This window comes from Scyliorhinus canicula, chromosome 16 (genome assembly GCF_902713615.1).
Source record: "Scyliorhinus canicula chromosome 16, sScyCan1.1, whole genome shotgun sequence".
NCBI classification, from domain to species: Eukaryota; Metazoa; Chordata; class Chondrichthyes; order Carcharhiniformes; family Scyliorhinidae; genus Scyliorhinus; species Scyliorhinus canicula.
The window spans coordinates 3,523,536-3,539,040 of record NC_052161.1 but is presented as its reverse complement, the minus strand read 5'-3'; the positions used below and the strand labels follow the sequence as shown (position 1 = coordinate 3,539,040).

At 51.8% G+C, this 15,505-nt stretch overlaps 1 protein-coding gene across 2 annotated transcripts in view; it reads right to left on the bottom strand.

The window, feature by feature from the left end:
- Positions 1-15,505, bottom strand: part of LOC119979437 (solute carrier family 2, facilitated glucose transporter member 5-like) — a 257,810-nt gene that overhangs the window by 47,743 nt on the left and 194,562 nt on the right. For both annotated transcript variants that reach the window (XM_038821663.1, XM_038821664.1), the window contains one exon: positions 3,448-3,546. In XM_038821663.1, the coding sequence (XP_038677591.1) occupies positions 3,448-3,546 (99 nt within the window). The remainder of the gene's footprint in view (positions 1-3,447; positions 3,547-15,505) is intronic.

Sequence of the window (15,505 nt, the reverse complement as noted above, 5' to 3'; positions counted from 1 at the left end):
TAACTCTCAAGTGCCCTAACTGAGCCTTCATGTCTCATCCTAACATAAGCCTTCTTCTTCCTCTTGACAAGTGCTTCAACTTCCTTAGTAAACCACGGTTCCCTTGCTCGACAACTTCCTCCCTGTCTGACAGGTACATATTTACCAAGGACACGCAGTAGCTGTTCCTTGAAAAAGCTCCACATTTCGATTGTACCCATCCCCTGCAGTTTCCTTCCCCATCCTATACATCCTAAATCTTGCCGAATAGCATCATAATTGCCTTTCCCCCAGCTATAATTCTTGCCTTGCGGTATATACCTATCCCTGCCCATTGCTAAAGTAAACATAACCGAGTTGTGATCACTATCACCAAAGTGCTCACCTACATCTAAATCTAACATCTGGCCGGGTTCATTACCCAGTACCAAATCCAATGTGGCCTCGCCCCTTGTTGGCCTGTCTACATACTGTGTCAGAAAACCCTCCTGCACACACTGTACAAAAACTGACCCACCTATAGTACTCGAACTATAGTATTTCCAGTCAATATTTGGAAAGTTAAGGTCCCCCATAACAACTACCCTGTTACTCTCGCTCCTGTCGAGAATCATCTTTGCAATCCTTTCCTCTACATCTCTGGAACTATTCGGAGGTCTGTAGACAACTCCCAACAGGGTGGCCTAACCTCGGCCCATACTACCTCAGTAGACGAGTCCTCAAACGTCCTTTCTACCGCCGTAATACTTTCCTTGATTAACAATGCCACACCCCCCCCCCCCCTCTTTTACCATCTTCTCTGTTCTTACAGAAACATCTAAATCCTGGAACCTGCAACAACCATTCCTATCCCTGCTCTCCCCATGTCTCCGAAATCGCCACAACATCGAGATCCCAGGTACCAACCCATGCTGCAAGCTCACCCACCTTATTCCGGGTGCTCCTGGCGTTGAAGTAGACACACTTCAAACCAGCGTCTTGCTTGCCGGTGCCCTCTTTCGAACTTTTAACCCTATCCCTGACCTCACTACTCTCAACATACTGTACACTGGGACTACAATTTAGGTTCCCATCCCCCTGCTGAATTAGTTTAAACCCCCCCCCCCCCCGAAGAGCACTAGCAAATCTCCCCCCCAGGATATTGGTACCCCTCTGGTTCAGGTGAAGACCATCCTGTTTGTAGAGGTCTCACCTACCCCAGAATGAGCCCCAATTATCCAGGAAACCAAAACCCTCACTCCTGCACCATCCCTGTAGCCACGTGTTCAACTCCTCTCTCTCCTTATTTCTTACTTCGCTAGCACGTGGCACGGGTAACAACCCAGAGATAACAACTCTGTTTGTTCTAGCTCTCAGCTTCCACCCTAGCTCCCTGAATTTCTGTCTCAAATCCCCATCTCTCTTCCTACCAATGTCGTTGGTACCTATGTGGACCACGACTTGGGGCTGCTCCCCCTCCCCCTTAAGGATCCCAAAAACATGATCAGAGACATCACGAACCCTGGAACCTGGGAGGCAACACACCAACCGTGAGTCTCTTTCGTTCCCACAGAACCTCCTGTCTGTTCCCCTAACTATGGAGTCCCCAATGACAAGTGCTCTGTTCCTCTTCTCCCTTCCCTTCTGAGCAACAGGGACAGACTCTGTGCCAGAGACCTGTGCCCTATTGCTTACCCCTGGTAAGTCGTCCCCCGCAACAGTATCCAAAACGGTATACTTGTTATAGAGGGGAACGACCACAGGGGATCCCTGCACTGCACACGGACTGCAGTGGTTCAAGAAGGCAGCTCACCACCACCTTCTGAAGGGCAATTAGGGATGGGCAATAAATGCTGGCCTAACCAGAGACACCCATACCTCGCGGCTTAAATTAAAAATTTTAAAAGATGTGCGGGTTCGGTGGATTGGCCATGATAAATTGCCCTTAGTGTCCAAAATTGCCCTTAGTGTTGGGTGGGGTTACTGGGTTATTGGGATAGGGTGTAAGTGTTGACCTTGGGTAGGGTGCTCTTTCCAAGAGCCGGTCCAGACTCGATGGGCCGAATGGCCTCCTTCTGTACTGTAAATTCTATGTAAATCAACATTAACCACCTTCAAAGGATTGCATTGGTGAACCTGACAGTCCGTTCCCCCTCCTCCCCGCGCCCCTCCCACCCGGAAACCTCCCCCTCCTCACCGCGCCCCTCCCCTCACACCCGGAACCCTCCTTATCCCACCGGCGTCCCTCCTCCCCGTGCCCCTCTCCTCACACCCGGAACCCGCCCTATCCCACCTGCGCCCCTCCTCCCCGCGCCCCTCCCCTCACACCCGGAACCCGCCCTATCCCACCGGCGTCCCTCCTCCCCGTGCCCCTCTCCTCACACCCGGAACCCGCCCTATCCCACCGGCGTCCCTCCTCCCCGTGCCCCTCTCCTCACACCCGGAACCCGCCCTATCCCACCTGCGCCCCTCCTCCCGGCGCCCCTCCCCTCACACCCGGAACCCGCCCTATCCCACCTGCGCCCCTCCTCCCGGCGCCCCTCCCCTCACACCCGGAACCCGCCCTATCCCACCGGCGTCCCTCCTCCCCGTGCCCCTCTCCTCACACCCGGAACCCGCCCTATCCCACCGGCGTCCCTCCTCCCCGTGCCCCTCTCCTCACACCCGGAACCCGCCCTATCCCACCTGCGCCCCTCCTCCCGGCGCCCCTCCCCTCACACCCGGAACCCGCCCTATCCCACCGGCGTCCCTCCTCCCCGTGCCCCTCTCCTCACACCCGGAACACGCCCTATCCCACCGGCGTCCCTCCTCCCCATGCCCCTCCCCTCACACCCGGAACCCTCCTCCCCTCGCCCCTCCCACCCGGAACCCTCCCCCTCCCACCTGCGCCCCTCCTGCCTGCGCCCCTCCCACCCGGAACCCTCCCCCTCCTCCCCGCGCCCCTTCTCCCCGTGCCCCTCCCCTCACGCCCGGAACCCTACACCCTCACACCCGCGCCCCTCCCCCACACAACCGGAACCCTCCCCCTCCCATCTGCGCCCCACCTCCCTATGCTCCTCACCCTCACAACCGGATCCCTCTCCGTCACTCCTGCACCCCTCCCCCTCACACCCGCGCTCCTCCCCCTCCCCACGCCCCTCCCCCTGCTGACCGCCCCCTCACTCCTGCACCCCTCCCCCTCACACCCGCGCTCCTCCCCCTCCCCGCGCCCCTCCCCCGCTGACCGCCCCCTCACTCCTGCACCCCTACCCTCACACGTGTGCCCCTCCCCCTCACTCCTGCACCCCTACCCTCACACCTGCACTCCTCCCCCTCATATCCGCACCCCTCACAACCACGCCCCATCCCTCACAGTACTGAGGAGTGCTCCCACCCTCACACCCGCACTCACTCTCCCCCCCCCCCCCCCCCCCCTCCCCCCCGCCACTGCCACACTCCCCTGGTGTCTGTGCTGCTCCAGGGCACAGCAATGCTGCTCAGCGATGTTACCTCTGCTGGTGAGTTGACCACTGCCAGATTATAGCCGTAGGACATGGAGGAACCAAAGGAAGTGAGGATGGTGACTGACAGCAGAGGCCAGGTGAGGTGCTGTGTGAGGAGAGAAAACAAGAACCACATCATCAAAATGCTGAGAATGTTGAGAAAGTCACAGAATCCTGTAGACACAACAGATTGTCCCTGAGAAGGAACAAAATGTTTCAGTTCTAACTGAATTCAGTGAAATGTTATTAGGTCAGAGGAACACAACTTCTGCCCTATTGCTTTCCAGGTTCAGACAGAAAATACACCAAACACACATTTGTCAGATTTCGCCAAATGAGTAACAAGACACAGAATCCCATCCCCACTACAATACTGAGGGAGTGCCGCACTGTCAGAGGGTCAGTACTGAGGGAGTGCTGCACTGTCAGAGGGTCAGTACCGAGGGAGTGCCGCACTGTCAGAGGGTCAGTACTGAGGGAGTGCTGCACTGTCAGAGGGTCAGTACTGAGGGAGTGCTGCACTGTCAGAGGGTCAGTACTGAGGGAGTGCCGCACTTTCAGAGGGTCAGTACTGAGGGAGTGCCGCACTGTCAGAGGGTCAGTACTGAGGGAGTGCCGCACTGTCAGAGGGTCAGTACTGAGGGAGTGCCGCACTGTCAGAGGGTCAGTACTGAGGGAGTGCCGCACTGTCAGAGGGTCAGTACTGAGGGAGTGCCGCACTGTCAGAGGGTCAGTACTGAGGGAGTGCCCCACTGTCAGAAGGTCAGTACTGAGGGAGCGCCGCACTGTCAGAGGGTCAGTACTGAGGGAGTGCCGCACTGTCAGAGGGTCAGTACTGAGGAAGTGCCTCACTGTCAGAGGGTCAGTACTGAGGGAGTGACGCACTGTCAGAGGGTCAGTACTGAGGGAATGCTGCACTGTCAGAGGGTCAGTACTGAGGGAATGCTGCACTGTCAGAGGGTCAGTACTGAGGGAGTGCTGCACTGTCAGAGGGACAGTACTGAGGGAGTGCCGCACTGTCAGAGGGTCAGTACTGAGGGAGTGCCGCACTGTCAGAGGGTCAGTACTGAGGGTATGCCACACTGTCAGAGGGTTAGTACTGAGGGAGCGCTGCACTGTCAGAGGATCTGTACTGAAGGAGTTCAGCACTGTCAGAGGGTCAGTACTGAGGGAGTGCCGCACTGTCAGAGGGTCAGTACTGAGGGAGTGCTGCACTGTCAGAGGGTCAGTACTGAGGGAGTGCCGCACTGTCAGAGAGTCAGAACTGAGGGAGTGCTGCACTGTCAGAGGCTGTTGCTCGTTTTACTGGAGTGTGATTAACACGGCTCCGTTTAAAGGCCGTGTGCTTAACACTACTATGGTTCTGTATGTGTAATTATGCTCGGAGTCGCCAGGTGCCGTATTGAGACACCGTCACAAGTATATCAAGGTCAGGTTCAAAGTAATAAATCCGTACACCGATTAGTAAGTCCAAACGATTTGTGTTTATTATAACAAATATAATAAATACACATGCATACGCTAAAGAGACTAACTTACTTCTAATACTAAACAACTAAATACTTATCTAGACAGGAACAGGCAAGGTCAGGGAGCAAGGCCTTCGTCCCGTTCTTGGTCTGTAACTTTCTGATTGGCAAAGTTGTCAAGGGCTAGTAAGGTCTGGATCACGTAGCGATCGTTGTGTTGGCACTTACAGTTCGATGGCTGATGCTCAACGGCCGGTGATGAAACTGGAGTCAGGATGCGATGTAACAAGTCTGGGCTGGAGTCTGGAAGCAACAGCAGATCTGGGCCGGAGCAAAACAGACCGAACCATGTGCGGGACCTACTCTTATAGGTCCTAGAAGTCCGTGCCCCTTGGGGCGGGTTCTTTCACCTGCTGGGTATCGATTGGGTCTCTCCCAATCGATATCTTTCAAACTCCCCAATCTGAGGGTCGTTCCTCGATGAGTGGGGCGGTCCCTACGGCTCTTTGTGTTGGTTGCTTTGGCGCCATTCTGTCTGGGCGTCTATGGAAAAGTATCCATTGATACTTAAATGTTTTTATTGTCCGGGGTCTGGATCTGGATCACCTCATTACTATGCAGATCTGTTTCCCATTTGCACCTTTGGCTGAAACTCTGCACCTGGCCAGAAACTGGTTTCTGTACGTGCAGAATGCAAAACAGTCTTCTGCAAGCTGTTTGTCCTCACTATGACTGTTTTTCCCTGCAGTCTTAGCAGTTCTCCATTTTGTTGCCCAGTGTCCATCTTAGATGGCTACATTCCCTCCTTGTGATCCTCACGAGAAATTGTGAAGGATCACCTATGCACGTTTCTTCGAGTGCCTTTGGGTGCCCTCTTTGGGTTCCCTGACCTTAGCAAGTTCCTGGGCGTCTACTCTGTCTTTAACTATGGCAAGAAAAATTTTATCTCACATTTCTACTTGGCGCTATGTCAAAGGGGACATGCATTACCAATAACCGGAAACCTCTACCTATCACAACTACTATCCTTATCTCATTTTAAACATTTTATTACAGTCTAAAAACCTTATCCATTCATACCACATTACATATCACTTTCTGACTCGGCAGTCGAGTTCAGAACCATATAATACATTAGTGTCTTCTTTATTCACATATTGCTTTATTCATTTCCTAGGCATCAAGGGGTTGGGGGGATTGGTGAAAACCGAAAATAGGGGATTGAACTCCGTAAATGGTTGAGGGGCAGGAACGGGAGGCTCTCCTTTTCCATTTCCTCAACCTGAGGGTCTGTACTATGATGCAGAGGATTGCAATCACCAACAGTGATTCAATCACGTACGACATTGAGTACCATGTCATGAATTTTGTGCACCAGGTCTGAACTTCGCTGATCAGTGCTGAGCACGGGGAAGTTGGTGTGAGGGAAACATTAACGGCGGGGATTGTGGGGGAAACGTGACTTGCTTCCACATGTATAAATACAACAACGTTCAAAACTAATAGGTAGGCTTCCATCATGGTCTTCTCTTCGTTCTCTTTGTCCTCTCCCTTCTGTATGGCCGATCCTTGCTGTGAACCCTCCTTCGACTTTCGAAAGCTATGGGATCAAGCACAGTATCTGTCAATACACAGTTTAATATCTGTACTGTTAGTGTATCTGTCCTCTCATTCCAATTGACCCTTAAATGAATGGCCAAGTCACTCCCTGTGACTCCCGTCATTTTTTTTTCAAAAGCGAATTTAGGAGCAGAAATACACCTAACAACTTTCCTCCTGCGAGCCGTCTCGCAGGCTTTGCAAATTTACCATCCGAATGTTCCTGGATGTAAATAGCATGTGGGATGGCGGCCTAAGGGCTATCTAACGAAAAATGAAAGCAAATTTTGAAACGGAAAAGTCGAATGAGTTACGTATGGGCCGCTACGGGTAAGATTTGGATGGAATCCCCGGGTAAAGCGTGCTGTGCCGTACCCGAGCTTGGCTGACCAAAGTGGGTTCTCAGACAGTGTGGGTCCTCAGTGCCGTTTCTCCACTGCCTGAGCAACCTGAAATCAACGGGTATGAGTGTATTCACCGTGGGATTGCAGCCTCTATTCACAGAATAGAGGGGCACCTGAAAAACAAGGGAGGAGCCAAGATGCTCCAACATCTGAAAACAGGGAATAAGTCGTTAACCGTGTCGGTTCACCAGAGGAATACAACTGAAGTTCTCAGAAGTTTCTGCGGATAAACTAATGTGCGTGTAAGCACATTCAGCTGAAAAGAAGATGGCCAACCTCTAACTGAACCATTAACATTAAAAAAACAAACGAACGCAAACTTACAAACAAAACATACGTGCAGGTTCCATCAGAAAGGATATCGCTTCCCTCAAGCGGTTCCTATTTTACATCATCTGGACACCTCACTTTTCCTCTGCCTCTGTGAACAGGGTCACAAAGGGGTTGCCGTATCGGGAGTCAGACACCGTGTCGTCCTGCTCTCCCGGATCCCACACCCTTGTGTGGATCAGGCATGCAATCTTAGAGTTATGTGACCGGGGGTCACTTTCATCGTTACGGACAAGTCTCCATGAATTGTCCCTGTGCCAAAGTGTGGGGTCTAAACTTGAAGGGGCATTGTCGGGGTCGTCGGGGTCGGGTGGTGGGTCTGGGTATTTAACGTAGGTGACCTGCATGGGGTCACTGGAGTCGGGGTGGTAGTCGCTAAAATGTGGGCTGTAGGGTTGAGTGCTGTGGCTGTCCTCATTGTCAGAGTCAGTGTCGCTGTCTCTGCTGTGGAAGCTTGTGGGCGTTTCGGGGCGTGGTCTGTTGTGGTCAGTGGGCGGAGTCGTGGGTGAGTCCGATGATGAACTGGTCTGTGAGGGGGATGGTGGAAACGTGTCTCTAGTGGGCGGGGCGAGATGTTCTGCTGCGTCCAGTAAGACATGGTGTGCATGGTTAGACTGTGTTCCATATGCCTTCAGTTGGTTAATATGGAACCACGCAGTCTTTCCATTGGGGTATTTTATCCTGTAAACTGAGGGGCTAATTTTGTCCGAAATTGAATTCGGGCCGGAAAATTTAGGTGCCAAAAAACTGCTGGGGTTATACACAGATAGCATTACCTGTTGCCCAACCTGAAATTCTGTGGGGTGTACGTTCTTATTAAAGCAAGCTGTGCTTTGTTTTCGTCGTTTTCCCAGTTGAACTGCGGCTGCGATCTATGCAGACCTCACAGTCTCAACTAGGTCTTTAACAGCTTTCTCATGCGTGAGGGCCGTCACTTCGGGGCTAGTCATGTCCAGTCCTAAAAGGAATTCTGTACCTTTCATAGGGCGTCCGGTCATGAGTGTGTGTGGGGTGAAACCTGTGGATGTTGAAACCGTGTTGCGGATAAACATTAGTGCAAATGGGAGCACTGAATCCCATGTTGAATTGTTTTCCTGAACCATTTTTCTAAGGGTCGATTTTAGGGTCCGATTCATGCGCTCTACAATCCCGCTTGACTGTGGGTGATACGCAATGTGAAAATTTTGTTTAATGCCGAATATGGTCAGGACGTTCTTCATGACACGTCCTGTGAAGTGAGATCCCTGGTCTGAATCTATACTTCTGGGTAAACCCCATCTCGTGAAGATGTGGTGGGTCAGGATCTTTGCAGCTGTCTTAGCTGTATTTGTTCGTGAGGGGAATGCCTCTACCCATTTGGTAAAGGTATCAATCACAACCAGCACGTATTTATAGCCATTCCTACAAGGGGGCAATGGTCCTATAAAGTCGATCTGGAGGTTTGTCCAGGGGCCATTAACTGGTCGAGTATGCCGAAGCTGTGCCTTTTTGGAATACCTCTCCGGGTTATTCTGGGCGCAAATAAGGCAATTCTCGATGTAATGGGTAACATCGGTCCTTAAATTAGGCCACCAACAGAGTTGCCTGAGGTGCCTCGTGGTCGGGTCGATCCCTTGAGGTCCATGACCGTCATGGAACAAGGCAATCATTTGATTTCTATCCTGTTGCGGACCACATAAAGCTGGTCCTTGATGATCACACCCTCATGTGTGGTCAGAGCGTGTCGGAACTTATCGTACTGTGGCACAAAAGTCCCTTTAAAAATCTCCCTGAGATCTTCATCCTGCTTCTGTGCCTCGGCTAAATCTTTAATGTCCGTCTGTGAGACTTGAACTGCACTCACAGGGGCGCTAGCTGGTGCGCTAGCTGGGGGTGTCCACAGTGTCCTCGCCTGGAACCTGCTTTTGCCAGTGCATCGGCTTTTACATTTCCAGGGGGGATGACCTATGGTGACTTCTAACTTTGATAATTCCAAAGGTCCTATCCTTCGCTTTGTCTAGGATGTGGCGGAGTAAAGGGGCTGATGGAAGGGGTTTCCCGTCTGCGGAGACAAAACTTCGTGTCCTCCACAGGGGTAGAAAATCTGTTAAACTGTTGCAGACATATAGACTGTCCGAATATATGTCCGCTGGGCTGGGGAAAGAATCGGGGTGGTCCACTATATAAGCTATGGCCGCGAGCTCTGCTGCCTGCGCGCCTAAGTGTCCTGGCAATTTTAATGCAATCTCCTCTAAAGCGCGACCCTGCGCGTCCTCGACATAGATGCCGCATCCAGTGATACGCTCACCATCTAAAACTGTGGATGAACCGTCCACGTATATTTTCAGTGGGCCACATGTGTCTGTGTGTTGGGGGCTTTGTCTTGGGTTCCCTATCTTCCTGGGGGGTGTCTTCGCTATGAAGGGTCCTGTGTTGTGTAGGGGTGCTACAATTGCACATTCATGGGGCTGTCCTGGATATTGGAGGTTGTCGGCTAAAAATGTGTGTGTCCGGGTCCGTTTAACCGTAATGTCCCGTCCTTGTAAAAGTAACGTCCACCTAGCTGCCCTAATCTGGCTAACTGAACCGTCCTTCAGTCGACCGCCTAGGAGTAACTGTGTGGGGGTGTGCTCGGTCAAAATGGTGATGGGGTTGAGTCTGGTAATGTAGGAAAAGTATTGAACTGCCCAGAAAACTGCTAGGAGGTGCCTCTCGCAGGCTGAAAATCCCTGTTCTACTGGGTCTAAAAGTCTTGAGGCATAAGCCACGGGTTGTAGCTGCTCGTGCCGTTCCTGGAGTAGTACGGCGGAGAGTGTTAGATCAGTGCTCGCTACCTCTATTGCATAGGGGGAAAGGTGGTCTGGGACTTGTAGCGCGGGTGCTGCGCTAAGGGCTTTCTTTAAATCTTCCACAGCCTCTGTATGCTGCGGAAGCCATTCCCATGGGGCTCCTTTCTTAAGGAGGTCTGAGAGTGGGGCTGCCTTTGTTGCGAATCCATCGATATGGTTCCGACAATAACCAACCAGTCCTAAAAACGACCGGAGGGCTGAAACATTCTGGGGAAGGGGTAATTTGACAATCGAATCAATCCTTTTGAATTCGATCTCGCGTTTGCCGTGCGTGATGACTGTACCCAAATACATCACTTTATTTTCCAATATCTGGGCCTTTCTGGGGTTAACTTTACATCCAATCGAGGTTAAAAGTTCCAGGAGCTCGGCCAGAAGCGTAATGTGCTCTGCCTTTGTGTCTGTCTGCAGTAATAGGTCGTCCACATACTGTACCAGACATTCGGGGCGGGAAAATTTTACTAAACCATTCGCCAGCTGTCGGTGGAAAATGGAGGGGGAATTGTGGAATCCTTGTGGGAGGCATGTCCACGTATACTGCTGTCCTTTGAATGTGAAGGCAAATTTGTACTGGCACGCCTTTGCCAATGGGATTGACCAGAGCCATTGCTAATGTCCAATACCGTGAAATATTTGGAGTGGAGTCCCTGTTTGAGCATGGTCTCGGGACTTGTTGCTACCGTGGGGGCTACTGCTGGGGTTACTTTGTTGAGCTCCCGATAATCAATGGTCAGACGCCATGATCCGTCGGGCTTTCTCACTGGCCAAATAGGAGCATTATTGGTCGAGGCTACTGTCCTAAGTACACCTTGCTCCAATAAACTATCTATTACTTTCCCTATTTCTCCCTCTGCTTCTAGGGGAAATCGGTACTGTTTCTGTGGTCGGGGGTCAGGTCCGGTAACTTGAACTTGTCCAGTCATTCTGCCGCAGTCGTGCCGGTGACTGGCAAATGCTGTCCTGTGTTTATTTAAAACAGCTCTCACTTGTTTGTCCGTGCTTAGTGTAGTCAGGTCGAAAGAATAGTCGCCTACTGCGCTAATCCGATTAGCGTACTCTCCTACTGTGAGAGTAGCGGGTGCTCTGTCTGACCTTGCCATTCGCCAGACACACTGGTTTACTGGGTCGAACGACAGGCTATGGGCATTCATGAAGTCTATTCCCAATATGTGTTCTGCTGTACGGGGAAGGTTTACTAAAACGACGGGGTGTTTGGTAGAGATGTTCCCTAGCTGGATTGCTACGGGTGCTGTGATATGTCCCTGCTGCGAGTGTCCTGTAAAACCGCTAAGTGTGATGGTGGAGGTGGTCGGCCACGTGTCTGCCTGTGCCGTGGTGGTGGAATTAATTGTGGTGCGGGACCCTCCTGTGTCCCAAAGTAACTCTATGGGCTTCCCTCTAACCTTTGCTGTGACCACCGGTCTTCCTGATGGATCCCATAGTGTGTCACAGACCCAAGTGGGGGAGCCTGAACACCGTCAGTCTGTTCCGTCCACATTGGTCTGTCCTGACTGTACTCCTATACTATGGATCGGCTTTGCTCTATTTCTGTTCAGAGTGCCTGTCTGCTGGCCTCTCTGTGATCTTTGGGGTGCATTGCATTCCTTTGCAAAATGTCCTACTTGGCCACAGTTGTAGCATTCAAGCGACTTCTGTGGAGGGATGTTCTTCCCTTCATTTACCCATGCGGGGCTTTGGTGCGCTTTTACTGCTTGAATGTCCGCTGCAGCCTGAGCTTCCTCTGGGGTCTTTATTTTAATTTTGCCCTGAACCGATTGTTCCCAAGCGCGGGACAATCTTTTCAGAACCCATTTCTCGTTATGGGCCTCTTCTGAGGGATCATAACTGTTGCAAGCACTCTGTCCTGCATCTGTGGCATGGGAGATTATGGTGCGCGTCCATTTGACCATATTGTCACGGTTCAAATGCGCTCTATCTAAATCGCCGAAAACTGCGGTGAAATGGATCCACAGCCTTCCTGCAAATGCTGTGGGATGCTCTGTCCTCTTTTGTCGGCACTTATTTAGTCCTTCGACTGGGTCTCCTCTATTGTATCCTATTGCATCGAAGATGGTGGTGTTCATTTCTTCTTGGGTGCCTCCGCCAACGTTCTGTGGGTCGGGGAGGGCTGCTACTACAGACAGGTCTAAGCTCAGAACCGTGCGCTTAACCTGCTCTCTCTCGTCCAGGCCGTACATGGTCGCCTGTTGTTTCACTTTCGCGAAAAATTGGTGGGGGTCTGCGGTGGGGAGAAACGGAGTGATTTTCTCACACGCGTCCCTGAGTTGGGTTACAGTTAAGGGGGTGGTGTAGGTGATATCGGGTGCGCCTTCTGTGGTCGCTTTCCTTTGGGTGGTGACTGGATTCATAGGTGCGGTAGCTATTTGATCTGTGGGGGGTTAGGGTGCTTTCCTTTTCTGCTGCGCTGCTGGCGCACATGTTCCTTGAACATAGCGCTGCGCGGTCTCACTCAGTTCCTGCCAGTCTGGGGCATTCTCCTCATCTAGCTGTGTTCCAAAAGTACTTTGGAACCCATTCTGCACTGAAAGCAGAGATTGCAGCTCCGCAATCTGCTTCCTACACTTGGCATGATCCACTGTGCTTTGTCTCAGTTGTGGCAGCATGGAGTGCTCTTAACGCTGCCTTAAGGTCAGAGCATTGCCTCTGCAATGCCTCTACCTGCTTTTCCGATTCCTCTCTTATCAGGACGGCACGTTGCACGTCTTGATAGGCTTTTTCATACTGGGTCTGGGAACTGCTCAGATGGGCTAGACATGACTGATGTGCCCTCTTGGCATATCCACCTCTCTACCCTTCTCTGCCAGCTTCCCTCTTAGTTCCATGTTTTCCTTTTCTATGTCCCTGACATCAACTTTGCTCATCCTATTTCTCTCTTCTAATTCTGCTCGGAGCGTCTGAACGACCTACTCAGTGTCTCGCAACTGTGCCAAACAGGACACGATTGCCATCGGCTTGCGTGATTTACCAAGAATTTTGTTATGAATTTGAGAGAGGTTCTCCCACCAAGTATGTCCTATACTTCCGGGACCTGTCTCCTCATTCATACAGAACTCATTCCAAAGGGGCCATCCCTTTCCTTTCAGATACTTGCGGAGTTCCAGCTCCCACACGGGACACTGACCTACTCGGCTACTGCTGGTCGCTGCGACCACAAACCGTTCTGGGTTCATGAGGCGTTCCATTGCCTGCATGGCCATTTTCTCTTTCTCTCTTAATTTAGGACAGGGGGTGTTGAGGTAATGTTTTACAAGACGGGTAAGGCTTTCGCTATGTTCCGCTCACAAAACTCCCGACAGTTCGTCGCAACAAAAAAAAGCTCTCAGGTTAACCTTACAACCCAGTAAGTACGCATGCACAAAACACACTTCCGAATTATCTTTATTGGTTTGAACACCTTGATTACTTGTGATTTTTCCTTTTTCTCCAATCAGATTTCTAATTCAAATTTCTGGGTCCTCGACGGAGTGGGGGTGCCACTTGTAACCGCGTCCCGTCAGGATGTCGCCACTAAATGTTGCTCGTTTTACTGGAGTGTGATTAACACGCCTCCGTTTAAAGGCCGTGTGCTTAACACTACTATGGCTCTGTATGTGTAATTATGCTCGGAGTCGCCAGGTGCCGTATTGAGACACCGTCACAAGTATATCAAGGTCAGGTTCAAAGTAATAAATCCGTACACCGATTAGTAAGTCCAAACGAGTTGTGTTTATTATAACAAATATAATAAATACACATGCATACGCTAAAGAGACCAACTTACTTCTAATACTAAACAACTAAATACTTATCTAGACAGTAACAGGCAAGGTCAGGGAGCAAGGCCTTCGTCCCGTTCTTGGTCTGTAACTTTCTGATTCGCAAAGTTGTCAAGGGCGAGTAAGGTCTGGATCACGTAGCGATCGTTGTGTTGGCATTTACAGTTCGATGGCTGATGCTCAACGGCCGGTGATGAAACTGGAGTCAGGATGCGATGTAACAAGTCTGGGCCGGAGTCTGGAAGCAACAGCAGATCTGGGCCGGAGCAAAACAGACCGAACCATGTGCGGGACCTACTCTTATAGGTCCTAGAAGTCCGTGCCCCTTGGGGCGGGTTCTTTCACCTGCTGGGTATCGATTGGGTCTCTCCCAATCGATAACTTTCAAACTCCCCAATCTGAGGGTCGTTCCTCGATGGGTGGGGCGGTCCCTACGGCTCTTTGTGTTGGTTGCTTTGGCGCCATTCTGTCTGGGCGTCTATGGAAAAGTTTCCATTGATACTTAAATGTTTCTATTGTCCGGGGTCTGGATCTGGATCACCTCATTACTATGCAGATCTGTTTCCCATTTGCACCTTTGGCTGAAACTCTGCACCTGGCCAGAAACTGGTTTCTGTACGTGCAGAATGCAAAACAGTCTTCTGCAAGCTGTTTGTCCTCACTATGTTTTTCCCTGCAGTCTTAGCAGTTCTTCATTTTGTAGCCCAGTGTCCATCTTAGATGGCTACAAGGCTCAGTACTGAGGGAGTGCCGCACTGTCAGAGGGTCAGTACTGAGGGAGTGCCGCACTGTCAGAGGGTCAGTACGGAGGGAGTGCTGCACTGTCAGAGGGTCAGTATAGAGGGAGTGCCGCACTGTCAGAGGGTCAGTACTGAGGGAGTGCCGCACTGTCAGAGGGTCAGTACTGAGGGAGTGCTGCACTGTCAGAGGGTCAGTACTGAGGGAGTGCCGTACTGTCAGAGGGTCAGTACTGAGGGAGTGCCGCACTGTCAGAGGGTCAGTACTGAGGGAGTGCCGCACTGTCAGAGGGTCAGTACTGAGAGAGTGCTGCACTGTCAGAGGGTCAGTACTGAGGGAGTGCCGCACTGTCAGAGGGTCAGTACTGAGGGAGTGCTGCACTGTCAGAGGGTCAGTGCTGAGGGAGTGCTGCACTGTCAGAGGCTCAGTACTGAGGGAGTGCCGCACTGTCAGAGGGTCAGTGCTGAGGGAGTGCTGCACTGTCAGAGGGTCAGTACTGAGGGAGTGCCGCACTGTCAGAGGGTCAGTGCTGAGGGAGTGCTGCACTGTCAGAGGCTCAGTACTGAGGGAGTGCCGCACTGTCAGAGGGTCAGTGCTGAGGGAGTGCTGCACTGTCAGAGGGTCAGTACTGAGGGAGTGCCGCACTGTCAGAGGGTCAGTACTGAGGGAGTGCTGCACTGTCAGAGGGTCAGTACTGAGGGAGTGCCGCACTGTCAGAGGGTCAGTACTGAGGGAGTGCCGCACTGTCAGAGGGTCAGTACTGAGGGAGTGCTGCACTGTCAGAGGGTCAGTACTGAGGGAGTGCTGCACTGTCAGAGGGTCAGTACTGAGGGAGTGCTGCACTGTCAGAGGGTCAGTACTGAGGGAGTGCTGCACTGTCAGAGGGTCAGTACTGAGGGAGTGCCGCACTGTCAGAGGGTC